Source organism: Mustela nivalis (genome assembly GCF_964662115.1).
Source record: "Mustela nivalis genome assembly, chromosome: 12".
Classification (NCBI taxonomy): domain Eukaryota; kingdom Metazoa; phylum Chordata; class Mammalia; order Carnivora; family Mustelidae; genus Mustela; species Mustela nivalis.
The window spans coordinates 86781299-86808824 of NC_139031.1; the positions used below are offsets into that span (position 1 = coordinate 86781299).

At 39.6% G+C, this 27526-nt stretch overlaps 1 protein-coding gene across 1 annotated transcript in view; it reads right to left on the reverse strand.

Moving 5' to 3' along the window:
* The window catches only part of COG5 (component of oligomeric golgi complex 5), a 294139-nt gene that overhangs the window by 16450 nt on the left and 250163 nt on the right, over positions 1-27526 (reverse strand). Inside the window, exons 15-19 of the mRNA XM_082691956.1 lie at positions 20843-20953; positions 19138-19200; positions 9091-9194; positions 4939-5176; positions 229-305 (exon numbers count right to left, since the gene is read on the reverse strand). Coding sequence (XP_082548082.1) covers positions 229-305; positions 4939-5176; positions 9091-9194; positions 19138-19200; positions 20843-20953 — 593 coding nt within the window. The remainder of the gene's footprint in view (positions 1-228; positions 306-4938; positions 5177-9090; positions 9195-19137; positions 19201-20842; positions 20954-27526) is intronic.

Genomic DNA, 27526 nt, shown 5'->3' on the forward strand with positions numbered 1-27526 from the left:
GCACACACACGCGCGCGCACACACACACACACCTCTGCACATAATTCTGTATGGGTTTCTGGTTTGAATAATAACTTTTAGGATAAATCACGTGCAATAGCTATTGTTGTAGGTCACAAAACAGCTGAATATTGGCAATTTCATAGAGCTCAACATGAACAGTGGGGAAGGATTTGATGGCTAACAGGATATGGATATATCAACAGCAATAGCAGAACTACGTCTCACCTGAATGACCTCAGCATTCGATAGGACTTTCCTAAATCAGACACTCTTCTGCAGAACGGACCCACAGCCAACTCCATCTGAAACAAGAGAAGATACTCCACAGCATTAATGTGAGAATCCTGCGTCCAACTGGGCTCACATCTGGCTCACAGAAAGTTGCAGACTGCCGTACACCTAATTTCATCTGGACTGTGTGGCACGTTTTAAAAGTCAACTAAATTTAACAAAAGGCATGAACTTAGATGACTTTTGCTTTTATCTACTAAAGGAGCATAACATGAGACCATTCCTTCAAGAATACATAAAAATATTTTTTGGTTATGCGAAACGAGGAAATTCGGACATTTTCTCCACTGAAAAACTGGAGAAGGGAAGATTTTTAAGACTGTGCGCCTGTATTTGAAGTAGGCATCACAAGCCTCTTTATATTAAGTAGAAACCATGACAACTCTTAGCAAGCTGGTCCAAGTGATTAGAAGCACGGACTCTGGAGGCAGCACACCTGTCACAACGCCAAGGCTACAGCGACCAGTTGTGTGGCCCTGGACTTCACTTCCCTAAGTTCCAGGCTCCTTGTCTGTCAAAGGGAGACAACGCTAGCACATGTGGAATTACAAAAACCAAACAGGTGATTTCACAAACCAGTCTGTGCATGGCACCTAGCAACTGCTTGTTCCATGTTGAAAATTATTAACAGTATTTTTCAAGCCTTCCCCCTTTTACATTATTAGCAATTAATTTGCTTCTTGACTCAAGAACTGTTGGCTTCACCGCTCTTTATTTTCCTTCTTTGGCTGGAAATTTTACTTGTCATTAAATGGAGTTTTAGGCTCTCTGTTCTTTAGGTTAAGTAAATAAAAAGAAAAATCCGAGGCAATAAAGTCTAGATTCCTCCTAAATTTGAAAGAGCTCCCTAAAGGTTGACTAATTTATCTTCTCATCACCATGTGTAATGTGGTGCCTGGCAACTAATAGGGAGTCAGAAATGTTCATCACATGAGTGATTGTTTAGGTCTCCTCAGATTTGCAGGGGCAGGAGATCTGAGCAGTATTCTAGAGGGATAACCAACAGGACAGAAGCCCCACTCTCCATTACTTTTTTTCAGACATTTTCTAAGCTGTTTTCTACCAGGGTCCTATCGACAGCAAGAACAGAGAAATGGTTTGTCATCGGAGTTCCAGGTCTGTGAAAACTTTGCACTTGCTAGATAAAGAACAGAGAGCCTAAAACTTTTTTTTTCAATTCACCATCTTCAAAGATTAAACCAAAAATCCTTTGCCTTAGCATTTGAGCAGCACAGAATGTTACAAAGTTACGATATGAGAGAATATGACCTTGAACAGCTGTATAATCTATGATGGTACAGATTTCTATGCTAGACTACAATTTCAAAATGTTAGATGTTTAAAATAAATAAAGGACCCCCAGCGTCCTGAAAAGCATATTCTTCTGCCAGACTTCCATGAAACAATAAAGGCCATGTTTCCAAAGGGCAGGAGTGTTCCTTTTAGAGGAGGTGACTCTGCAATTAGCTGTGGACACATGAGTGGCAGGTACAAGTGCCTCTCTCCTGCTGCCAGTTTGCGGGGAGCGAGTGGTCAGCTGCAGGTGCAGTGAACTAATTACCAAGTGGTTCCTGCTCCACCGCAGACATTTGGTTAACCACGGGGCATCTCCTGATACTCCCACGGCTCTCCCGCCCTGACACTGTTCAGGAGAAAAGGCAACTGCAATGAAAATATTTATTATTTTCTTTTCTAAATGTATATATTCAGGCAAATATGAAATACATATATACGTATATTTAAAGGGCGCCAGAAGACCTATAAATAGAAACTGCTAGGAGGACCACTGAATCAGTATTTCATGTCAGCTCCACGAGCCATCCTTTCCCTCGGGGGAGAAATGAAATTGAGGGGCGGAGGGAAGTGGGTGCTTCAGAGGGCTGGGGTGGGGGAAGGAAGGGACAAATCTCCCCCCCCCAGGCTGTCAGTAGACCCCCGTGGCCTTGAGCAAGCGGAGTGTTTTAGAATTGCTGTGTGATGAGTGCAGACACAGAGAGCATGTGGTCACAGTAGGAAATTAATTACCTGTAGGAAACCACCTCAAGCCCATGACCTGATTCCTAAGGAGACTGTATGTCAGGTACTTCCCTTGCCATGAACCCTCCAGATGGCACCTGGCAACTACTTTCTCCCCCTCACCTGTGCAACAGTGCCAGGAGGGACAAGATAGGATTCCTAAAGAAACCTTTAAACTCTTATCATTGTCTGTCTTTGCAACCGGACCGAATGACAAACTACTCAGCAATCCTAAGCCTACGCCACGGGTCTCTTCCTGAGCTCTTTCTCTTTCTGCTATTTATGCCAGAATGAGTAGGCACTTTTATCACAAGAACACTTAAAACCCAGAGAGGATTTGTGTGTTCTTGATTCCAATGGCCTCAATGGCTGTGTTTCATTTTGAATACAAACTGATAGAACTTTCAATAAGAAGGCAGTCAAAAGGCTTTCTAGTCCCCAGGTGCTGCCTGTTGTGAAAATGAACAGCGTTGGGATCATACCTACATGTTTTGACTCACCCGGGGAAAATACACCCAACCAAGCACGGTCCTGAAAGCTGAGGGGTAGCATCACGGGACAGCAGGGGTGGCAAGAGACCACATCAAATTAAACAAAACCCCCAATTCACTGTCATTTTCTTAAAAATGGGGGGGGAGCGGCGTAGGTGGATCCTGTTTACCAAAGCCACTGGTCACAAACAGGATGGCGCTTCCACCTGTCTCTCCTGCGTCCACAAGCCGCCTGGTGGGGAACCATCCGCAAGGTGAGGGGCTGGGCAGGGTGCTCTGAAAACTGGGACACACTGTCCAGGAGGGAACAAAGGAATCAGCACCCGACAGGCAGTGCAGCGACCCATGTCACGGCGGGGGGCTTCACACTGAATAAATGCTGCAGTTTCTCTATTGAAGGAATGGAAAACAGGATGCCCTGGAGCTTAAGTTAGTGGTAAGGACTAATGAGTTTCATTTATCTTACCGGAAGGGACCTGAGAAAAGGGCCAGTGGGTTGCGCAACACTAGAGAGAAGGGGCTCCCGATCAAAGTCTGAATAATGCAGTTTCTGAGGGGGTGGGAGCTCAACGTGCCACCAGGGGCTTTGGATTTTGAGCAGATGCTGGCTGCAGGAGCAAGGGTTATAGGACAATGCCTTCCATCCTTCAGGACTCAGAAGAGAAAACTCGGGCCGAACAGGCTGCCTGGCGCAGCGCCGGCACTCATTTTGGCCATCTCCCGCTCACTGCCACTCTCCTCGGACTGGAAGTGCTGCCTCCAGGAAAGTGACTCAAGAACCAGCTGGAGCGGAATGCAAATCAACTGGTGGGGGAGGGAGGCCCGCTGAGAGAAGAGGAGAGGAAAAGAAAAACAAAATTCAGGAGGAAAGGGGGAGACAAGAGAACAGACGCTCATTTCAGTAGAGCCCACAGTGTTTTTAACAAACAAGAGCAGGACTTGGTGAGTCCTGGTGTTTTCAGTCCCTGAGCAGCCCGTGACCCCAGTAGGGACTTACAGACAGTCCTCTTTAAGCTGAGGTTTACCTGTAGCATTAATGCAAAGTGTACATGGGCATGAGAAGGAAGCTTCTGAAAATGGGAAAGATCAAAGGAGTAACATTAATGGTAACATTTAATTCCTATTTTTAGGTCTAGGCTACCTAAGGTATATTTCCCAAAGGAATGCTCTTTACTATGGTCTAGTGGCAGGCATATAATTTGAGGATGAAAATGACTAATTCTAGACCAATTAGTATGCAAAGAGCCCAGCTCTTGAAACACTCAACAATGTACCTGTTCTTTCTGGACAGGTATGAATGAGTCTGACAACCACCCTCCATACAAGGAGTCTCCCACATCTGCTCCTTGGTGTGGGAATAATGAATCCAGACTCGCTCCCAGATACACACAGGAATAAATAAGAACATTAAATACAACTACCTTTATTAGCTGGGAGATCTGGCATATTATGAATAATCCATCTGAATAACTCCTGTAGATGAGTAAAGTTAACAGTTCTGAAAAGCATAAAAAATGAGTCCATCTTTGACATGCTACATAAATACGAGTGATCTGTTTCGGCACCTTTTTTTTTTTTTTTAATATTTTATTTATTCATTGGACAGACAGAGATCACAAGTAGGCAGAGAAGCAGACAGAGAGAGAAGGAAGCAGGCTCCCCGCTGAGCAGAGAGCCCGATGTGGGGCTCTATCCCAGGACCCTGAGATCATGACCTGAGCCGAAGGCAGTGGCTTAACCCACTGAGCCACCCAGTCGCCCCTCGGCACCTTTTTATTCATGGGTATGTTTGAGGTGTTTCTTCTTTGCCTCTAATACTACTGGAAGCCTTCAAAAAAGTCTGTCTAAAAAAAAAACAAGGAAAACCCCTGTTCTATAAGAGGTGATCATGGTTTGAGAGCCTGGAATGATTTCAAGGGCGGCCAAAGACCAGAAAGGTACTCTGTTCAACAGAGGGAAACCAATCAGCCCACGATGTACGTGTCCCACTGCATACAAATGGATTCGAACGTTGTCTTGGAACACTGCTTCAACTCTTTAAAACACTAAAGAATATATACTTAGTTTTTCAATGAATAGATAATGCGGGGGTGGAAACGTCCCCGCCCCCCCCTTGTAGCTGTGGAGCTCCTTTTACCTGAGCAAAATCAGCAGCAAGTCGTACTTTCCCACCTTCACCAAGAGGTCGTATGAGACTGGCATTGCGAATAAAAAGTTCAATTGCTCTTTGGGCGATAGCTTCTGTGTTGTCAAAGACAAAATCCAAGCATTCAAAGTGTTTAAAGTAGTCACTCATAACTCTGGCAATGAAACCCTGAAGCTCCTTCATGTACAGAGAACAAGGAACATCAGGCTTTCCTGAGCTGGGTAGTGACCTGCGAAAGGGAAAAAACAGCTGATGTACTAACAGCTACCATTCAACTTTTGCCCACCACCGCCCCCACCTGCTATTTCAATCCTAAACCATTTTTTCCCCGTAGTGGTTAAAAAGGTATTGCTTATTTTTACTAAGAATTAAGGAGCATAAAACAATGTTTAAATTATAAAGACTGTTTTAAGATGCTAGGAAGATTACTGAAGAAATCTTAGCATCCCTTTACCTAGAGATTATTAAGAATGAAACCGCCAACCATCTGTCTCGGGTGATTCACACAGTGCCTTATGCACTCTCTGACCTCTCAAGGTCCTTCTCAGCTTTACGAATCTCCATGCACTCATATGTTTTGCCTGGCTAGTGAATAAATCAATAATGAAGCCTGAAATAGCATTTTACACTTTGTAAGGGCAGAAAACACTGCCTTCCCCAAACAAATTCTTGGCAAAGATATTTCTGCTCCTGTGCTATTTAATCTGATCAGCCCAATAGTAGATTTCTGCCTGTGGGACTGGTTATGCAACAATACACATGGTATGCAATTTTTTCCTCCCAGATGATGAGGTTTGCAAAGGCTTTAATTTGGATCAACAGATGATGCCAGCTGATGCTCCATGAAATACTATTTATAATTTATAAGTGTTTATAATTGCTCTTTAAGGAATATATTAAAAGAATGTGAAATATTTATAGGAAAGAAGTTATACCAAAATTAGAAATCACCTGATATTAATTAGCTAACCAATGAGATCATTGGCTACAAAGTGCTGAATCGTCTTCAAAAAAATGAGTGTTTCCATATTCTGGGAATGACGTAGAAAAAGTGGCAATGGTCTAAAGAAGAATAACAGATATGACTCAAATGCCTAGAGCAAGAGAATGAGGCGAACTTAATTATTTTCAAAGACAGCAATGAGTGCTTATTATCAGAGGATGTTAACCAAAGGTCTTCTATTTCCAGAAGCAGATAGAAATAGAGAAACCAGTCCTAAGTTCCAGAAGGGAGAGAGTTTGTTCAGGTGTAAAAGAGAATGTCCTAACTAAGGCAAGGCCATGGAGGGGGAGCATGACAGACCCACTGCTGCTGCAGGATCACAGCCAAGTGCTGCTCGGTACAGGCTCAGCTGACGACGGCAATCTTAGGTGGGTTTGGCTGTGCCAGATTCAGACCTTTGCACAGCCTATCTTTGTTCAGTTCAACAGACTAGGTTGGAGGGAGGAAAAAAGGTACCAATCTCGTTCACGTTTTTTTAGGCTTTATCGAAAGCACTGTGGTTGCCTTGAGCTACTCCAGAGGAGTGTTTCAAGGACTTTTATCTGGTCAGTTGAAATTATTTCCATGAAGATTAGAAAACAATATACTATAACCAGTTCCAGGGGAACCTGGGTGGCTCAGTGGGTTAAGCCTCTGCCTTCGGCTCAGGTCATGATCTCAGGGTCCTGGGATGGAGCCCACATCAGGCTCTCTGCTCAGCGGGGAGACTGCTCTCCTCCCCCGCCCCCCCACCCTGCCTGCCTCTCTGCCTGCTTGTGACCCCTGTTAAATAAATAAATAAAACCTTAAAAAATAAATAAATAAAACCAGTTCAAAGCACATGGCAATATAAGTAAAATAATCCACCAGACAAAATTTGGAAATAGGTATTATCAATTCTTAGTATGGATTAGAAGCTTGATTTAAATTTATTAGCATATGAAATGTGCCTGGCCATGGCTACAGCACAGTTTTCCCAATTACGCTGAAGCTTTTAGAAGGAGATTTTCAGCTGATCCAGTGCAACTGTAAGCTGTGCAGAAATGTAAGGGTCTTTATCAAGAAAGCCTGTGTGTGCAAGCTGAAGGCAGAAGGACTAAGCAGATGCACACCTGAAAAGTGACAGACCTTCAGGTCCCCTATCTTTGGGGGTGTGCGCGCACTCTCCCTGCAGCCGAGGGGCTCATCCGTCACTTCAGGATCTAGGGTCTTCCTACTTTTACTGCCCTTCCTCCCCCATTCAAGCTATAATCAGAGATGAGTCATTTTACTTTAAATGAAAGAATTTCAATCAATGCACTACGTCCATCAGACATTTACATTTTGAGCTTTCTCTAATTTGGAGAAAAACACACTGGTCCTATTAAAGACATTTCATATACCAGGAGACTGTGTTGGGCGTTACTTTTTAAGTAGCAGGGAGATTCTGTAACCACACTCCATATACGGCCAGCTGACAAGGTAATCTGCTTTATTCCTTTTACCTAGAATAAATATAGAGGGCTTTCAAGGGCAGCTGTTCACTACTATTTTTCCAAGTGTGACCCCTGGCCCTACTATAAAAGTGATTCCTACTTCTTGACTAGTTTCATCTAACTTCACCTTTTATTTCATTCAAGCCACACATTTGATATGGGAAATGAAATGACAGAATTCCTAGTAATTACTAGTATCAAAGTTCTAGAAAGTGAGAAAATTACTGCCCTGGGGCAATAATTCCAAATATCTCAAATGTCTGCCATATGTAGACAGAGCGGAAATGGGACTGTTAAAAGCCATTTGGGGGAAAAATTAAGGGCAGTGTTACATACCTTAAAATAATGCTTCCTACTTGTGGCAACATATGACCGGTCATCTGGCTCCCTAGTATTTAAGCAAACTAGTAAGGACATATCTACTAGGGAGACCAACTTTTAATGTCCAGTCCACTGGCTACAGGCAGTAGCTGCGGTTCCCTAACGTAAACAGCAGCTGAGGTAAGTAGCTGAGCACTCTTACAGAATGAGCCTTCACTTTCTGCTTCCTTCTCACAGGCATCGAGGATTGGTCTAACGGGAAGATTTCAGATCACTTCTGAGCAAAATGCATTTCCTTCCAAATACTGATAAGTCAGCAGTTTTGTATTCTTAGCTCCAAATATTACTGCATTTTGTGTATAATACACTTGACCCTCTGTGCTTCATTCCACTATTAAAAAGAGGGATAACTTTTTACCCTTCAAAAGATATTTTGTGAATGAGATAAGGGGTTTGAAAAATTAAAGGACAGTGTAAAATTCACACAGTTTTCTAGCAACAGCTAGACTAGTGGCTGGACATTTAATAATGCAGATATTTAAACAATATTAAAAGAAATACAAATAGGAAAATTCTAAAACAGTAACTATGAATTAGGAAGATAAAACACATATCTACGCATTAGTATTCAAATGTTTAGCTCTAGAGTATGGTTAAGAAAAATCACTCAAAGCATGTGCAAATAACTATTCCAAATTCTCTACAAATAATGTCTTAATACAGGGAGCTCAAACCATTTTCCTCTCCTTAAAAACATTTCAGTGAATATTAGGTTAAAACCCATGATTTTTATTCTCAAGACACATAGGATACAGGTAAGTGGTACTCCTGTAAACAGCTGTGGGATGGTCCCAAAGCACTGATTAGGCCAGGTGCGACACGGCCAGATCAGACTGCCACAAGACTCTGAGAAATGAAAATGATTCTTGCAGGGGGCTGGATGCAGCGTGCCTTCAAGGCCAGAGCAGGATTCAGACTAGCATCGTGGCACAGCTGGGACATTTTATATAAGAAATAACATGCCTACGCCAGAAGCTTAAGTACAGGGCATTTGTGAGAAAGAAGGATCAGGATCAGCTTGAAAAGAGAAGATGGTACCAGCGACCAGAAATCCTGCAGTGCCAAGCTGAGTCCTGCAAATGTTAATGATTCTGTTTCAATGACAGGAGAGAAAGGATGAAAGCAAGAACTGAAAAATTTTAATCAGCTAATGGTGCTCACAATGGATAAAGTAGTATGAAGTTGGAGGCCAAACCGGTCATAAGAGGAACAAGGCCTACAGGGAAACAGGAAGGAAGGGCGGAGGTGCGTGAGAGAAAACCAATGTGGCAAAGGCTAGTGAAGACTGTGGTTCAAAATGCTTACCCAGAAAAATCTTCCTGATGCATGGTGATGATTATGGCCTCTATAGCGTCTCCCACTGAAGTCAGCAAAGGCTGCAGAGCACTTCCCATAAGAGCATGGATTGTCTAACAAGAAAAAGGAAGGACAGGCAAAATTAAAGACCAACACAAATTAATCCAAGATGGGAGAAGCAGCCTTTTTTTTTTTTTTTAAGATTTTATTTATTTATTTGACAGACAGAGATCACAAATAGGCAGAAAGGCAGGCAGAGAGGGGAAGGGAAGCAGGCTCCCTGCTGAGCAGGGAGCCCAATGAGGGGCTCCAACCTAGGACCCTGGGATCATGACCTGAGAGGAAGGCAGAGGCTTAACCCACTAAGCCACCCAGGCACCCCTGGGAGAAGCATTCTGACTAGAAGTTTTTATATCAAATCCTAACTATATACAGTGTTTGAACTGTAATAAGCTCAAGAGAAGCCTGTTCCTCTCCCAACTGCTGCTGGGAGTGATCCTTAAAGCCAATAATATCTGGAACATGGCTCTGCAAATTTCAACTCCCCCACTCATCTCAAATTTTCAGGAAGTTTCATGGTCAAATGAGCTCCTGGAGGAAGGAGGAGTGAGGAGCAGTACTACGTACAAAGATCAAGTGTACAAAGATCAAATGAACACATTTTGTGGTTTCTGAAAAGGATGAGGGGAGACCAAAAGTCATTCTTCAAAACTGGAACAACATCGTATGGCTGTAACCAGAGGGAATGTAATAAATATGCTTGTGGTTCTTACAGGGCAGAAGAGTGAGGCATTTCATGGATTAAGTTCCTATTCAGTAGGCATACTTTTGGTACTTGGTGCCATCTTCCCTTCCCAATTTTTGTCACAAACACCTAGTACTAGGGCCTCTGGCATGGGCATTTGCTACTGGCCTCTAGTGGATCTAGCACAGGGATGCCACTATGAAACCGACAATGCATGGGACAATCTCCCACAACAAAGAACTACACAGCCTAAAATGTCAACAGTGCCAAGGCTGAGAACTGTTTGACAGTGAGGTATGATCACTGGTTAAGTTACAAAGACCCCTTGGCCTTAGTTACAGGGAAAATACTGACTGGGACTAAGTATACACTTAAAATCTAAAATTCAAATATATATATTTCAATGATGATTACATACAGTGGAGATGCATGGCTTTTGCCTCATATGAATGCTAGAAATCAATCAGAAAACGTTAAAATAAAGAAAACTTATTCATTAAATTCCTAAGTGTCATCTCTAGCCCTTAGTCTCTGATAAAAGTATGCATACTGTCTGTGGGGCCAGAGAGCAAGAGGGAGGCAAGGAGAGAGCGAGAGCACAGAGTCTGCCCTCAGGGCGTTCACAGTCTAGTGACAGCAGAGAACAACTTACAGTCCTATCAAAGCTGTATAGGGTGCTATGGGACTGTGGGAGAAACCTCCCCCACACTGAGATGATCTGGAAAATGAAAGGCACTGTCTAAACTGACTTTCAAAGGACAAGTAGTAAGAACCAAGTGAGGAAAGATGGGGCTGAAAATACGGTTAAAGATTTGAATTTGGGAAACATTATGTTGGGTGGTAGATCGGGTGAATAGACCAAAGGCAGTAGTAGGATCAAAGCAAAATTGTGAGAGCCCAAACCAAATCAGAGGCAGTAGGAACAGATACAAGGAGATAGGATGGAGAATGGCAGGACTGCGTAGTTACATTTGAGAAATATGGAGCAGAGAGATTTAAGAGTACACCTAGATTTTTTTTTTCTTTCATGATCTGATATTATTAACTGGATGTCTAAACGCAGAAGCAGCAGGTTGACTTGGGGATGCAGAGAGAAAATGATGGGTTCAGATTTGGACATGAATTTCTTGGAGGGCACATGGGAAATCCATATGGGATATCCAGGAGATAATGAAATATTTATATTTGTAGTTTTTGACACATTTTGACTAGATTTGGTAGTCTTTGGCTTTTAAGAGGGAAGCTGAAAGAGTCAATGAGATCCAGAGGATGGTTTGTAGAGTAAGGCTAAATGCCGTTTTGAAGTCATTCAGAAGAGGAGAAGCCCTTGAAAGAGTAAGAGGGGTAAGATTTTTATTTAGTATATATTATGTGCCGGGTACTGTGCTATGTGACTCAGATATTGTAATTCTGCTTAAAATTCAATTACTCCTTCCTCTAAAAATATTAAAATCTCTAACTTACAGGTAGGGAATCTAATCTTTATAGATGGGGAGACTAAAGTGAAGGGAAAGACACTGTCCTTAAGTGAACAAGCAGAAGGACTGGGATTTCCTAGGTGTACGTGACTCCAGTGAGCTTTTGGTTACATTTTCCCCACTGGCAGCAGAGAAGAAGGAAGAGACCTTAGAGTACGGTAGAAATAAATGGACAAGATTTCAAGAAAGAGGGGCAAGTTTTCTGCTCTATATGAAGGAATTATACCTAACTATAGATCCTCCTACAAAGAGGACAAATAAACGACATACTAGAGGGCTCAGAGATGGGGGAAAAAGCAGGTAGTTTTAGAGGGCTGTGGGAATCTGCCCTCTAAGGGCAAGCCACAGAAGTGAGTTCTCCATTTTCTGTGACTTTGTCCTAAGAGCGCCTACAGTCATGGTGGTGGCAAGGCAGGGGGGCTAAAACTCTGAGAGAAAAACAAAACAAAACAAATCCAGCAGTCTTTCAGGCTAAAGGAACAATGGAAAGGAGCCCTGGTCCAACCAGGGCTGCTAGAGAGTGAGATGGGAACCTCAGAAAGGAGAAAGCCAGAGAAGAATGCCTAATTCTGTATTTAAACTCAGCACTACTCTGCAGCTGACTCATCAACCATGCCTGTGCAAAGCAAACACAAAGCGGCTGGCAACCAAGGCTTGAGAATTGAACTGAGGTCTGAGGAATGGCTAGCTGCAGGTATGACAGTGTACAATCAGCGGCTAATCAGGCTGATTAATCGCTAAAGAAATACCATCAACACTCAGAAGCAATGTTAAAAAAACAAAACAAAACAAAACAAAATAGTGAGTCTACACAACATAACATTTATGAAGTCCAGGATACATTAAAAATTACTAAATATTCCAAAAGCTTGGAAATGATATCAGTTTTCAAGGAGAAAGATCATCTGCCAACCTTGAGATGATCCAGACTCTAAATTATTAGGCGAAAACCTCAGCGAAGTAAAAATAAATAAATAAATAAACAATAGGAACCATATAAACAGTATACAACAGGAAACCTCAGCAGAGTGACTGAAAGTGTAAAAAAGAACCAAATGGATATTTTAAACTAAAAAATTTGCACTAGATGCATGCAGATGTAAATGATCTTCTATAAATATGAGGTTTCTGTATTTTATATACTATGGCACAATATTGACTCTATGAAGATTATGGAAACTTAAGGATATACATCGTAATCCACAGAAGAACCCCTAAAAAAATCACATGAAAAGGTACAGATAAAAATCTAATAAATAAATAAAAATGGAATCAAAAAAGCTTCAAAGAATCCAAAAGGAAACAGAAAAGGGGGAAAAGAGGAAAGCAAAAAAACCTGAACAAATAAAACAAATGGGATAAATAAAAACTAGATAATAGGATACACCTAAATAAAACCTTATTAATAATTATATAATGTCACTGGACTAAACACTCTAATTAAAAGGTAGAGATTATCAGAACAGAAAAAAAAGACAACTATTTACTCTCTTGAGGAGATACACTTTAAAAAAGAAAGACACAGAGGAGTTGAAAGTAAATGGACAGAAGATATACCATGTAAACATTGAGCATAAAAAGGCTGAAGTAGCTACAGTATTAACAAAGCTAAATATTTCATAATGATGAAAGCATCAGTTCATCAGGAAGGTATAACAATAATAAATACGTATGTAACATAGCTTTAACGGAACTAGTCAATAGCTTCAAAATTGAGGCATCAAGAATTGACAGACTTAAAAGGTCCACAATCACGGTAGAAAATTGTAACTTCTGCCTTTCAGCAATTGATAGACTACATAAAATATCAGTAGAGACACAGAAGATCTAAACACAGTATCACTAAATGCATTACCACTACCTTGACCTAACTGCTATTTATATAACACTCTACTCAACGACTGTAGATTACACGTTTTTGTCAAGCACATGTTCATTCATCAAGACAGACGACATAAAACTAGACTCAATAAATTTAAAGAACTGCAATAGTACAGAGTATGTTCTCTGATAACAGAATTAAACTGAAAAATCAATAAGACATCTAGGAAAATCAGAAATCATTAGAAGTTAAAAAAAACCCAACAACCCACTTATAAATAACCCAAGAATCAAAGAAGAAATTGCAAAGGAAATCAGAAAATATTTTAAACTGAATGAAGATAAAAGCATAACATATCAAAATTTAAGTGCTTAGAGGGAAATTTACAACTTGTTATTTTGGGAGTGCAAAGGTCTAAAAATCAATAATATAACATATTTGAAAAAAAAAAAAGGCAAAGAGGGGCGCCTGGGTGGCTCAGTAGGTTAAGGCCTCTGCCTTCGGCTCAGGTCATGATCTCAGGGTCCTGGGATCGAGACCCCCATCGAGCTCGCTGCTCAGCAGAGAGCTTGCTTCCCTTCCTCTCTCTCTGCCTGCCTCTCTGCCTACTTGTAATCTCTGTCTGTCAGATAAATAAATAAAATCTTTAAAAAAAAAAAAGGCAAAGAAAATCCAAAGTAGATGGAAATAAAAAAGACAAAAGCAGAAATCAATGAAAAAGAAAGAGAATGTCAGTCAAGTCAAAAGTTGGTCCTCTGAAAAGATCAACAAAACTGGTAAACCCCTAGCTAAACTGATGGAAAAGAAAAAAAGAGAGAGAGAACACAAACACTAAAAGAAACAATTAAAAAGAGGTTATCACTATGGGTTCTAATGACATTAAAAGGACAGTAAGAGAATATTATGTACAACACTATCCTGACAATCAGGGAACTTAGATGAATAGATAAATATCTGGAAAGTCAAAAAGTATCAAAGCTCATTAAAAAAGAAACATAACTTGAATAGCCTTTCACCTACTAAACCAATCAAGTCTGTAGTTATAAACTCCCTACAAAAAACCCCACAGGTTCTGATGGTTTCACTGGTGAATTCTACTAAGCATGTAAGAAGATAACAATACAAGTTCTTTCAGAAAACAGAGCAGGAGGAAATACTTCTAAACCTAATTAATGAGGGTAGTAATAGCTTGATACCAAAAGCAGACAAAGAAACTACAAGAAAACTACGTACCAGTATCCCTTATGATTACAGATGTAAACATCTTTTTCAAAATAATTTTATTTATTTATTTGACACAGGGAGAAAGAGAGAGAAAGAGACAGTGAGAGAGGAAGCACAAGCAGGAGAGGGAGAAGCAGGCTTCCCACAGAGCAGGGAGCCTGATACAGGGCTCGATCCCAGGACCCTGGGACTATGACCTGAGCCAAAGGCAGAGGTTTAACGAATAAGCCACCCAGGTGCCCCAGATGCAAACATCTTTAACAAAAATTAAGTAGATCAAATCCAGGAATATATAAAAAGGGTAATGCATCATAACCAAGGTGGGTTTGACATTTGAAAATAAACTTCTGTATTTTATTAACAGAATAAAGGAGTAAAACTATCTGATAATTTTAATAGAGAAAAAACTATTTGATAAAATACAATTTATAATTTAAAAAAAAGTGTCAGTAAGCTAGGAATGGAAGGGAACTTGTTTTATCTGATAAAGGCCACCTAACATCATAATCAAAATAGGAGAATATGATGGAGTGCTTTCCCCCAGTCAGGAAAGCACTCACCAATATCCACTCTCACCAGTTCCGATTAGAACACTTATACTAGGGGTTCTAGCCAGAGAAACAAGATGGGGGAAAACAGGCATCTACTTGCACACAATATGATAGTTTACAGAGAAAATGCTCATTCTGGCTTCCCACTTAGGGAAAATACAAAACAGGAATGGTAGAGGATTAAGGACTACCAGAGAGAACAGAGAAAGAAGACTAGGTTCTATTTCATAAGCTCTTTACAAAGCAGGGAAGTGTGTCATACATTTTCCAAAGGTTTACCTAAAATAGATAAGATTATAAAAATATAGAAGCCTCAGCAATCTGGATTATTCTCTCATATAGAACACAAACCCACACATTAAGGGAGAAATGAAAAATTGTCATATATAAACCTAGCAATACCATCCCTACCCATATAAAGCAATCTCAGTAATAAATGTATCAAGGTTTTTAAATGCTAATTACAGCTGATAGTGGGTATAATGAAATGGCTCTAAATTAATATTAATTGGGCCATCCATGGCATAGTAGATCATTATGAGATGTTAAACCTTAAGCCTAAAATAACCTTTAATTCTGGATAACATCTCAACAAGGTAGAGAAGAAAAGACTGTTAAGTGAAACATATATTTAATATCTTCTTTATCAAGGGGCACCTGGGTGGCTGAGTAGGTTAAGTGTCTGCCTTCACCTCAGGTCATGATGTCATCATTGTCGGATGGAGCCCTGCTTCTCCCTCCGTGCTCAATAGGGAGTCTGCTTGAGAGTCTCTCCCCCTGCCCCTCCCCCTGTTCTCTCTCTTTCTCAAATAAATAAATCTTAAAAAAACATACGTTCTCTATCAAATAACAAACGCATATAGATTTTTGATTCTTGGGCTGCAATCATTTATGCACCCTAACATTCTACCCCGATTCAAAGTAGTATATTAAGTCTCCTACAATTTTAAAATTCAAGGTTCTCTTTTTTCTTTAAGTCAGAAGGTTTTGTTTTTTACTTAATATGTCATCCGGTTTTTATATGATTTAACTTAAAAAGCAAGGTCACAACTGTTTGAGTTCCGTTAACATATGCTGTTAAGTATCTACTTGTCAGGGCCACTGCAGAGGAGACAAACCAAATGCTCGTCTTCTCTCACTCAGTTCTCAAGGCCAACACTGGCGATGCCTCAGCAAACCAGCACCCAGCTCCATGGGGCCCCCTCTAGCGAGCAAACCCAAGAGTGAGGGCAGGAGCCCAAGAACAGGGAATCTTCCCTGCACTAGCCTCAACTCCCAGTCCCAAGTGACTAACAACAGGAATAACCTTTGTTGTATGCTAGAAATACAGATTCAGAGAGCACATCATTTACTTAGAGTTTCTGAAATTTTTTTTTTTTAAGATTTTATTATTTGAGAGAGAGAGCAAGTACAGCGGGGGTAGGAGAGGAGGCGATCTCAAGCAGACTCTGTGCTGAACCTGATGTGGTGCTCAATCCCACAACCCTGAGATTACAACCAGAGCCCAAATCGGGAGTTGACACTTAACTGACTGAGCCACCCAGGCGCCCCTGAAGAATTTCTATTTTTAATTTGTCAGGAGACTTTTATAATCAAGCAAAGTGTAGGCACTTTGTCTTAACCCACAAACTGAACTTTCTCAAACTATGAGCTGTGATCCTCAGGGGTCAAAAAACCAATTTAGTCAATCACTATCAGAATGTTTTAAAAAAGTAATAGATGAGGAGGGCACCTGAGTGGCTCAGTCAGTTAAGTGGCCAACTCTTGATTTCAGCTCAGGTCATGATCTCAGGATGGTGAGACGGAGCCCACTGTCAGGCTCCAAGCTGGGCATGGAGCCTGCTTATGATTTTCTCTCTCCTTCTCCCGATGCCCAGCACCCCACCACCCTACATGCACGTGCTCTCCCTCAAATAAAGTCTTAAAAGAAAAAAGTAACACATGAACATAGAAAATATAAGCATGTATCACACAAAATAAGGAAAAACATTGTTCTGTGAAACTTTGTTTCAATTACAGAAATACATGTAGATGTATATTCTATACATATACAAGTATATGTGTGTGTATATATTTATAAATTATGTATTGTGCATGGGGTCACAAAGTAAAAACTATTTCTTTTTCTTTTTCTTTTTTTTTAGGTTTTTATTTATTTATTTGAGAGAGAGAGAGAGAGAGAGAGCACAAGCAAGGTGAGGGTCAGAGGGAGAAGGAGACTCCCCGGTGAGCACACAGCCTAATGTGGGACTCAATCCTGAGACTTTGGGATTATGACCTGAGCCAAAGACAGACATTCAACAACTGAGCCACCCAGGTGCCCCTAAAATCTATTTATTATCTTGGGTAGTGATCAAAATATGTTTGACAGCTACTGCTAGAAGAGAAGGAAAAAAATGTGGAACTGCGGGAAAAGGAGACTTTGTAAGTTCCCTGCTTGGAAACAAGAATGTTAAGACCTTTTGATTTGTCATATTGGTCTGATTTCTGCTATTTTTAGGATCATCGATAACTTGGAGAACTCTTAATAAAAACAATTATTTTATGATGGAGGCATGAGTAATACTTCATCACAATGAGATGAGCACTTTGGGGAAAAAAGAGAATACAGTGAAAACATCCAAGTGCACCCTTATTGTGCTGAGGGAAAACAGACTTGTCTTCTCCTACCTTCCAAATGAATTTAGTGTCCTTAAGTTTGGGGGCCTATTAAATCCCCATCCATGTCACCTATAGACAGCATTTGACCCCAGAAATTCCCTTCTCTTTTAGGATTGTGAAATATCCCCTCCAAAACTTCTTCCTCAGCTCACTGCTGTTTCTTTGTAGCTTCCTTACTCTCTTAAATAAAAGTATCTCTCCTTGGAGTTCATTGGTAGTGTCTGTCTCTGTCTCTCTCTTTTTTAAACTCTACCCAAATGATCTAAATCCAACGAACCGTTGACATCTATTATGGTTGTATGGTTATATTGTACCATTTTACAGATGAAGAAACTAAGGCAAGAGATAACTAACTTGTCTGAGGTTCTACGGCTAGTTGAATAGCTGAGACAGCATTCATACACAGGGAGTTTGGCTCTAGAGTCTGCTATACAGTGTTCCTTAAATACCAAAAAAACATTTAGTAAGCCAATGAATGATGATGGCAAGGTGTAGTAGGCATGACTCTCTTGAGTCAGTGAGGTCTGAGTTCACCAGCATCAGGACTTTGAGCAAGTTACTATTTCTAAGTTGTACAACATAGGGATAACAATACACAACTTGAACAGTTGCTATAATACTTCAATATATGGCATGTGACTGGCAAGTAGCAGATGCTAAATAAAGGATATCTATTACTATCATTACAATAAATGATATCCTTTTTTTAAAAAAAGATTTTATTTATTTATTTAACAGAGAGAGAGATCACAAGTAGGCAGAGAGGCAGGCAGAGAGAGAAGGGGAAGCAGTCTCCCCGCTGAGCAGAGAGCCCGATATGGGGCTTGATCCTAGGACCCGGGGATCATGACCTGAGCTGAAGGCAGAAGTTTTAACCCACTGAGCCACCCAGGTGCCCAATATCCTTGTTTTTTAGAAGAGTTACCCATTGTCAAGTACACATGGCTCTGAATCTCATACCAACGTCATTTTTTATTAAACTTCCAGAGTGTATTTGTGTTAGTATGTTGGGGAAAAAAAAAAAAGGGAATTTACCCAAATTTCTCACCTTATGGATACACTTTAGAGTATCTCAACCTTGGCATTATTGACATTTTGGGCCCAGTAATTCCTTTTTGTCTGGGGCTGTCTTGTGCTCTATGAGATGTGTAACAGCATCCCCAGCACGAGATGCCAGGAGCACCCTACTCCCAGTCATGACCATCAGAAATATCTTGAGCTTTGTTACATGTTCCCTAGGGAACAAAATCACCCTTGCAGAGAATCACCACATTACTGGGATCATACGAGGCTGTAATGGCTGAAGATACAGTGACAACTTGAAGACTCTTGCCTCCCTAGCTTATGATAGAATTCTCATAAGTAGAACACAATCTGTAGACAGCAACAGGGTTTGTTTTTAAGTTCTAGAAAATATAAACACACATGCATTCTTTCTCTTTAGGATAATTATCAGCAGCTACTTTTGGTGTGTGTAGAGGATTTGAAATTATTTTTAAAATGTGACATCCTGCACTCATCCAAACAATTCTTAAAACCGCTTTGATCTACAGCGTCAAAGATGAATTCTTTTACCTTTAGGGCTGACATTATAGTTTGCTCAGCTGCTGGTGGGAAGGAGCTCTGACTTGAAACCACCTAGAACAAGGTTTTGAAACAGAGTTTTGCTTAAGTCTTTTACTTTTATAAATACTGATTTTGGTTGTAACATGATAAAGCTATTTCCACAGACACACAAAATAGTATAAATACTTTAGATTACATCTCATACATGTTTTAGATACTCATTAGTATATATTAGTTAAGATAGGTTAAAAACTACTTTCTTGTATAAAGCAATTATACTACATAAGGCAATTATACTATATACTTCAAATAATCAAAACATGAAGAATTCTAAGAGTTGGCTTCCCTTTATTCACTTTAGATAGGTTTTAATTATAAGGTTTATGAAGGTTTAATTATAAAGTTTTAACTTTATAAAAGGTCAGTCTAAAGCCATATTTACATTTTTCTTTTAAAAAATTCAATTTTCTCCAGGCTGACTATAATTTTCGACAAGCCTTTAAAATACAAATGTCAAACATTTACAAATACGATACAAATATTATGAAGATTCTGAAAGTATCAATAGAAGCATTGAAATCACCCTAAAGAAAGAGAAACTTTCATTGATTGTGAGGCTTCAGAGTAATAATGAAAGGGAATGGAAAATATTTCATTTATTCTTTATTTACTTCTGTTACTTTTCTGAGATTTACTTGTTAATAACACTTTAAAATATATTCTTTTTAATGTGTGACATACACATTTTTGGAAACTCCTAACTGACACAGGACTTGTTAAAAATTGATGTAAATAAATAGTCACATAATTATTCTAAAATGTAATTGAGCATATTAAAACTTAAAATAAAGGTCATGTTCTCAAGAGCATCCCCTAACCTTTGGCTTCCTTCAAGTCTTCTAAATATTGATCTCTCTACTTAACTAAATATTTTGGAAATGACTTATAAAGAGAAAAAATGAGCTATTCAAAAGTCAAGGATTGATTCGAAAGTGTTGCTTTCTTGGTAATTATAAATACAGTTCATCTTAGAAATAATACATGAAGGCAAACAAGTTAACATTTATCATAAAAAAAATAGCAAATAGCAAACACTAGTAAAACAACAGTAACAATAGCAAAAGGGATATATATTTTTTACTTCCAAGGAGTCATCAGTGATTATATCATAAAAAATAAGTTTTTAATGCAGTTCCTTCCCTCCTTCTTTGTGCAAAGATGGAACCTTTGCTAGTTGGAGGGATTAAGAGTTCTTATGAAATTATGCTTTTTTAAAAAAAATTTTTATTTCTTTTCAGCATAACAGTATTTGTTGTTTTTGCACCACACCCAGTGCTCCATGCAATACGTGCCCTCTCTAATACCTACCACCTGCTTACCCCAACCTCCCACCCATGAAATTATGCTTTTTAATTGGTATGAAACACATATGATTTACCCTTAAATCATTTGCTCAGTAAAGTTGATTATACCATTCAAGCCTGATGATCTAGAGTTCATGTTTTAAACCAAATGTATCGAGAAAAGTGACACAAATGATAAAGGCCAGGAACAGAAACTGTTTAAAAAGAGTTCCTTCTGCAATCTATTTTACAGTCATCACGTTTTCATTGTATTCTTGGCCAAAAATTAAACAATAATTCCTTGCTGTCTAAATTTGAGGTGAAAAGAGCAAAGCTGAAAGCAAAAGAAACTAAAATAAAATAATGATTACCTTTGTTACTGATTGGTGCAACTTATACAGTGAATTCACTACTGCCACGTTTCTTCTCTGCCCTTCTGTAAGAGGCCCAATCACCTGGCTTGCATCTCCTTGTGTGGAGAGCTGTAAGAATTCAGCACAAAAAGAAATGACCAAAATGACAGTTCATATTTAACTGGGAAGTTCATGTCCTCCTAACCGTCCCCAGCCAAAAAAAATTAAAAAAATGAATGTTCACTGGAAAACTGGAAATACTCAGATCAAGTGTTGGACTTCAGGCACAGCCAGAAGGAACCTCTGTGGAGAGAACAGTGTGAATGGGGAAGCCCAATCAGCCCAAATGTATGCACAGAAGATCATCTTTCATCAATACTTCAGAGCTGACAGACCTGAAGCACATGTGACCCAAAAGCCCAGTGTGTGCTGGTGTTTTCACACATCAGCGCAGTACTCTTGGAATATGTTCTGGCCACTGTCAATAGTCCTTCCACTCAAAAACTCAGAAATAAGCCATCAAGACAAAACAAAAAAGAAAAGTAAATAAAGGAAGGGAGGGAAGGAGGAAAGAATGAAAATAAGCCTCCATCCTATTTATATCTGACAGCCATCATATTAGTCCATGAAATGGGTGGTAAAAGAGGGTTTTACTTTCATTTTTATACATTTAAAATTTTGGTTGGAAAAGGAAGTTAGCTAAGATTATACTGTATATGGATGATCAGTAGAAGTACAGTTAAGAACTTTCTACTCCTCACTTTTTAGTTCTGAATACAAGAGTTTTAGGAGAGAGGACATGTAATGCTTTAAGAGTTAATGTAGAATTCCCGTAGTTTGATGTGAGAAAAGAATCCACATATAAACTGCTCTCATACCGATCAGATTTTAATCAAGTCCTCTGTAAAAAATTTTTTTTAAAAGATTCACTTATTTATTTGAGAGAGAGAGAGAGTGTGTGCATGCAAATGGGGGGTGGGAGAAAGAGAGAGCATCTAAGTGAACTCCCTACTGTGCATGGGGCCCAGCACGGGGCTCAATCCCAGGACCCTGGGATCATGACCTGAGCTGAAATCAAGAGTTGGATGCTTAACTGACTGAGCCACCCAAGCACACGTGTAACAAATATATTTAAAGGTGAATTACATTTGAGTAGGACAAATAAAAATGACTTAAGTCTACAGCCTCTTCAATAAATGGTGCTGGGAAAACTGGACAGCCACATGCAGAAAAATGAAATTGGACCATTTCCTTACACCACACACAAAAATAGTCTCAAAATGGATCAAGGACCTCAATGTGCGAAAGGAATCCATCAAAATCCTTGAGGAGAACACAGGCAGCAACCTCTTCGACCTCAGCGGCAGCAACATCTTCCTAGGAACAACGCCAAAGGCAAGGGAAGCAAGGGCAAAAATGAACTATTGGGACTTCATCAAGATCAAAAGCTTTTGCACAGCAAAGGAAACAGTTAACAAAATCAAAAGACAACTGACAGAATGGGAGAAGATATTTGCAAACGACATATCAGATAAAGGACTAGTGTCCAGAATCTATAATGAACTTAGCAAACTCAACACCCAAAGAACAAATATGCAATCAAGAAATGGGCAGAGGACATGAACAGACATTTCTGCAAAGAAGACATCCAGATGGCCAACAGACACATGAAAAAGTGCTCCATATCACTCGGCATCAGGGAAATACAAATCAAAACAACAATGAGATACCACCTCACACCAGTCAGAATGGCTAAAATCAACAAGTCAGGAAATGACAGATGCTGGCGAGGATGTGGAGAAAGGGGAACCCTCCTACACTGTTGGTGGGAATGCAAGCTGGTGCAGCCACTCTAGAAAACAGCATGGAGATTCCTCAAAATGTTGAAAATAGAACTGCCCTATGACCCAGCAATTGCACTATTGGGTATTTACCCTAAAGATACAAACGTAGTGATCCAAAGGGGCACATGCACCCGAATGTTTATAGCAGCAATGTCCACAATAGCCAAACTATGGAAAGAACCTAGATGTCCATCAACAGATGAATGGATAAAGAAGATGTGGTATATATACACAATGGAATACTATGCAGCCATCAAAAGAAATGAAATCTTACCATTTGCAACAACATGGATGGAACTAGAGCGTATCATGCTTAGCGAAATAAGTCAAGCAGAGAAAGACAACTATCATATGATCTCCCTGATATGAGGAAGTGGTGATGCAACATGGGGGCTTAAGTGGGTAGGAGAAGAATAAATGAAACAAGATGGGATTGGGAGGGAGACAAACCATAAGTGACTTTTAATCTCACAAAACAAACTGAGGGTTGCTGGGGGGAGGGGGTTTGGGAGAAGGGGGTGGGATTATGGACATTGGGGAGGGTATGTGCTTTGGTGAGTGTTGTGAAGTGTGTAAACCTGGTGATTCATAGACCTGTACCCCTGGGGATAAAAATATATGTTTATAAAAAATAAAAAATTTTAAAAAATGACTTAAGTCAACTCTATGAACGTGGATACAGATCTCAACATGTGAAAAGCTGGGCTTTTAAGAGAACTGAAACGAAGATCATCTTGCCTTTGTTATAGAGAGTCAAATAAAGTCTAGGAGAAAGAAATACTATTTTGCTTTCTACTTTCTTTTGATGAACACACACACATCCATTTATAAAAACTGAACTCAACTCCTACTTTATCAATTCCTACTTGTAGTAGTAAAATACAATTTAAAAATATTAAAAACTGCAATTAAAATAAAGGGAATATTCCTTTGTTAACATTACAACCCATGATGATGGCTATAAAGTCAACATAAGACCTTTTGACATCAGGTTAAAGAACTCTAGTTTATCGTTCCTTTCCTTATGGACGGTGGTCACCAACTTGTAATCCAGTCGAGCTCTAAAACTAGAAAATAAAGTGGCATCATCATTGGCACCAGCAGTTATGGCCAACTCAGCGTGTTGAATGTTAAATATGTATCTCTCGGTAAAGGGCATCTAGAAGTTATGAACTCAGCTACACAATTTTTTAAAAAATCCAATCTCTCTTACTTTTCTCGAGATTCTCTCCAAATAATTTTGAGGTAGTAACAAAGAAATGGAAAAAGGAAAGAATTTTTCTCGTTATTTTATGTCTATTTTATGTATTCCATACTTATAGAAGAGATAGTCTTGCTGCTAGAAAAGCATGAAGATCCTATTCTTACTGATAACTGACTACATTTGAGGGGTTTAAAAGTAGTGAAAGGCCTGTCAGACCCGTGATAACGCTGTAATAAAAAAATCAAATTGTAACAAATGCTGGCCAGAATGTGGAGAAATCAGAACTCTCATACACTGCTGGTTAGAACGTAAAATGGAGTGGATACTTTGGAAAACAAGTCTGACAATTTCTCAAAGATGAACACAGAGTGACCATATATACCCAGCAATTTGACTCCTTATTATATAAACGAGAAAAATAAAAACAAATGTTCACCAAAAAATGTGCATATAAACATTCACAGCGACATCATGCCATAGTGTAATAGCCCCCAAATGAAAACAACCCAGATGCCAACTGATAAGCAGACAGATAAGATGTAGTCTAGTCATACAATGGAACGCTGTCCAGCAAAAAAAAAAAAAAAAAAAAAGAAGAAGTTCTGAGCATGCAAAAGGTGGATGAACCTTGAAAACATCTTAACTAAAGGAAGCCACTCACAAAGAGCACATATGGAATGATTACATTTACATGAAATAGCCAGAAAAAGCAAATCCAGAGACAAAAAGCAGATGAGTAATTAGGAGATGGGCAAAGACAGTAAATGGGAAGTGACTGCTAATGCATAGGAGGTTTCTTGTTGGGGTGAGGAAATGTTCTAAGTGAATATACTAAAAACCAGTGAATTGTACACTTACGTGGGTGAATTATATTTTAATAAAGCTGTTTTTTAAAAAAAACTATAGAAAGAAAAATCCCTAGACTTCAACGGTTAACTGCTGGATGCCTCAAGCCTTATAAGGACTAAAGTAAGATGGCTAAGTTGGAGACCTACAAAGTTCTGTGAAGAAAATAACACACTTAGGGTGTCTGGGTGGCTTAGTCGTTAAGCATCTACCTTCAGCTTGGGTCATGATCCCAGGGTCCTAGGATCGAGTAATGCATTGGGCTCCCTGATCAGCAGGGGAGCCTGCTTCCTCCTCTCCCCCTCCCTTTGCTTGTGTTCCCCTTCTTGCAGTGTCTCTGTCAAATAAATAAATAAAATCTTACAAAAAAAAAATTACACCTAGAAGAGCAAAACATTGATGACATAAAAGAACTAAACATGCAATATCACTGTGCCAAAAACAAAGAACAAAATTCAAACATCAAAGTGAAATATAACACTAGAAGATTAGAAATTTAAGATAATCTGCTGCTAATCCTCGTTTCATAGCACAGAATATAGTCAGCCCAACATCTGAGCTTGGTGGATCACCCTGTATCTCTCCAACACCATTCCTGCCATGACCATTTTGGGGAAATAATTTCAAATTTACAAAATATTACAGAAATAGGAATAGCGCAAGGAGCACTCATAGACACTTTACCCAGATTTACTTATTTTTTTCTTAAGATTTATTTATTTACGTTAGGGGAAGGAGGTTCAGACGGAGAGGGAAAGAATTTCAAGTGGACTCTCCACTGAGTGCAGAGCCCCACATAGGGTTTGATCTCATGACCCTGAGATCATGACCTGAGCTGAAATCAAGAGTCAGACACTTAACCAACTGAGTCACCCAGGTGTCCCTAATCAGATTTTTTTTTTTTTTAAGATTTTATTTATTTGTCAGAGAGAGGGAGAGAGAGCGAGCACAGGCAGACAGAATGGCAGGCAGAGGCAGAGGGAGAAGCAGGCTCCCTGCCGAGCAAGGAGCCCGATGTGGGACTCGATCCCAGCACGCTGGGATCATGACCTGAGCCGAAGGCAGCTGCTTAACCAACTGAGCCACCCAGGCGTCCCAAATCAACCCTGGCGATCAATGGGGTGACAGATGTCGCAGCCAGATCGCCCTCACATCCCAGGCGTCCCAAATCAGATATTTTTAACAAAAACTTTGAAAGGTTCTCATAAACTCTTAGCTATACAGTCATATCTATACTTAATTTCCTGAAAGTGGTAAACATGCCTGTGTAATTACCAAATTAATTTTTAATGAGGAATTTATATTAAGATCTTTTGATCTAATAATGTTTTCTATCCAATTTTGGGATTCACAGCAAAAAAAAAAAAAGGACATACGGGGCGCCTGGGTGGCTCAGTGGGTTAAAGCCTCTGCCTTCGGCTCAGGTCATGATCCCAGGGTCCTGGGATCGAGCCCCACATCGGGCTCTCTGCTCAGCAGGGAGCCTGCTTCCTCCTCTCTCTCTGCCTGCCTCTCAGCAGGGAGCCTGCTTCCTCCTCTCTCTCTGCCTGCCTCTCTGCCTGCTTGTGATCTCTGCCTGTCAAATAAATAAATAAAATCTTTTTTTTAAAAAAAAAAGGACATACAAAAAGGCTAAGTATTATTATTATTATTTTAATGAAAAGTATAAAGGGCAAATATTTGGCTCTCAGATTGTCCCTCCCCTCCCATTCATAAAGAAGACATGAGTAATCAAGCCATCCTGTTTACTGTCTCACAAAGACAGTGCTCCAGGTAGCAATGACCAATTTCTTAAACCCGACACAAGGGATGAAATCAATTTGAAATCCCTGATCTATGTCATATCAGTTTTTCTAGACAGATGGTCCAATGATTGATTCTAAGCATACTCATCAATGTTTTCTAGGTCAAGAGATGCTAATGAGCAATATATTACAAGAGCCTCAAAGCTGCTATATCCTTACTTATCCCACTATTAGAAATGTATCCTAAGAATATAATACTTACAGTTATATGCACAAAGATAATGTTATTTATGAAACAGAGTAACTGGAAAGCCCCACATGTCTAAGATTAAGAGAACAGTCAGGTATATACTAGGTAATTCACATTATGTTAGAAAAAACAATCAGAGGTGCTTATATTATTGAGCTAACTAAAAAAAACAAACAGCATATTTGTGCAGGAGTTCACTCTCACAAAAAAACTGGGAAGAAAGTGAACATGTTAAGAAATATTATGAAGGGCGCCTGGGTGGCTCAGTGGGTTAAAGCCTCTACCTTCGGCTCAGGTCATGATCCCAGGGTCCTGCGCTCGAGCCCCTGCATCGGGCTCTCTGCTCAGCAGGGAGCCTGCTTCTTCCTCTCTCTCTCTGCCTGCCTCTCTGCCTACTTGTGATCTCTGTCTATCAAATAAAATGAGTAAAATCTTTGAAAAAAAAAAAGAAATATTATGAAGCATTACACACTGAGGAAAGTTACTAAAATATTAGTAAAGGCACCATGGTATTTCATTAAGTATCTAAAAAGGTATCTAAAAAGGTTCATTTGTAGAATGTACTTAGAAACTGTTGCACAAGATAAGTTTATCCAACGATAAAAATAAAGGATGTACAATCTCCATCCTTGAAAGATTTAAGATAATATGACAAAATACACTGCTTTGGTCACTGTTTACCTGCCCAAAAGAAGGTTTGGGGAAAGATAGTTTCTTTCTTCCCTTTCATTTCTCCTCCCTTCCTTCCACCCTTCCTTCCTTCCTCTCTCCCTCCCTTTCTTTTTTTCTTCCTTCCTTCCTTCTTTTCTTTCT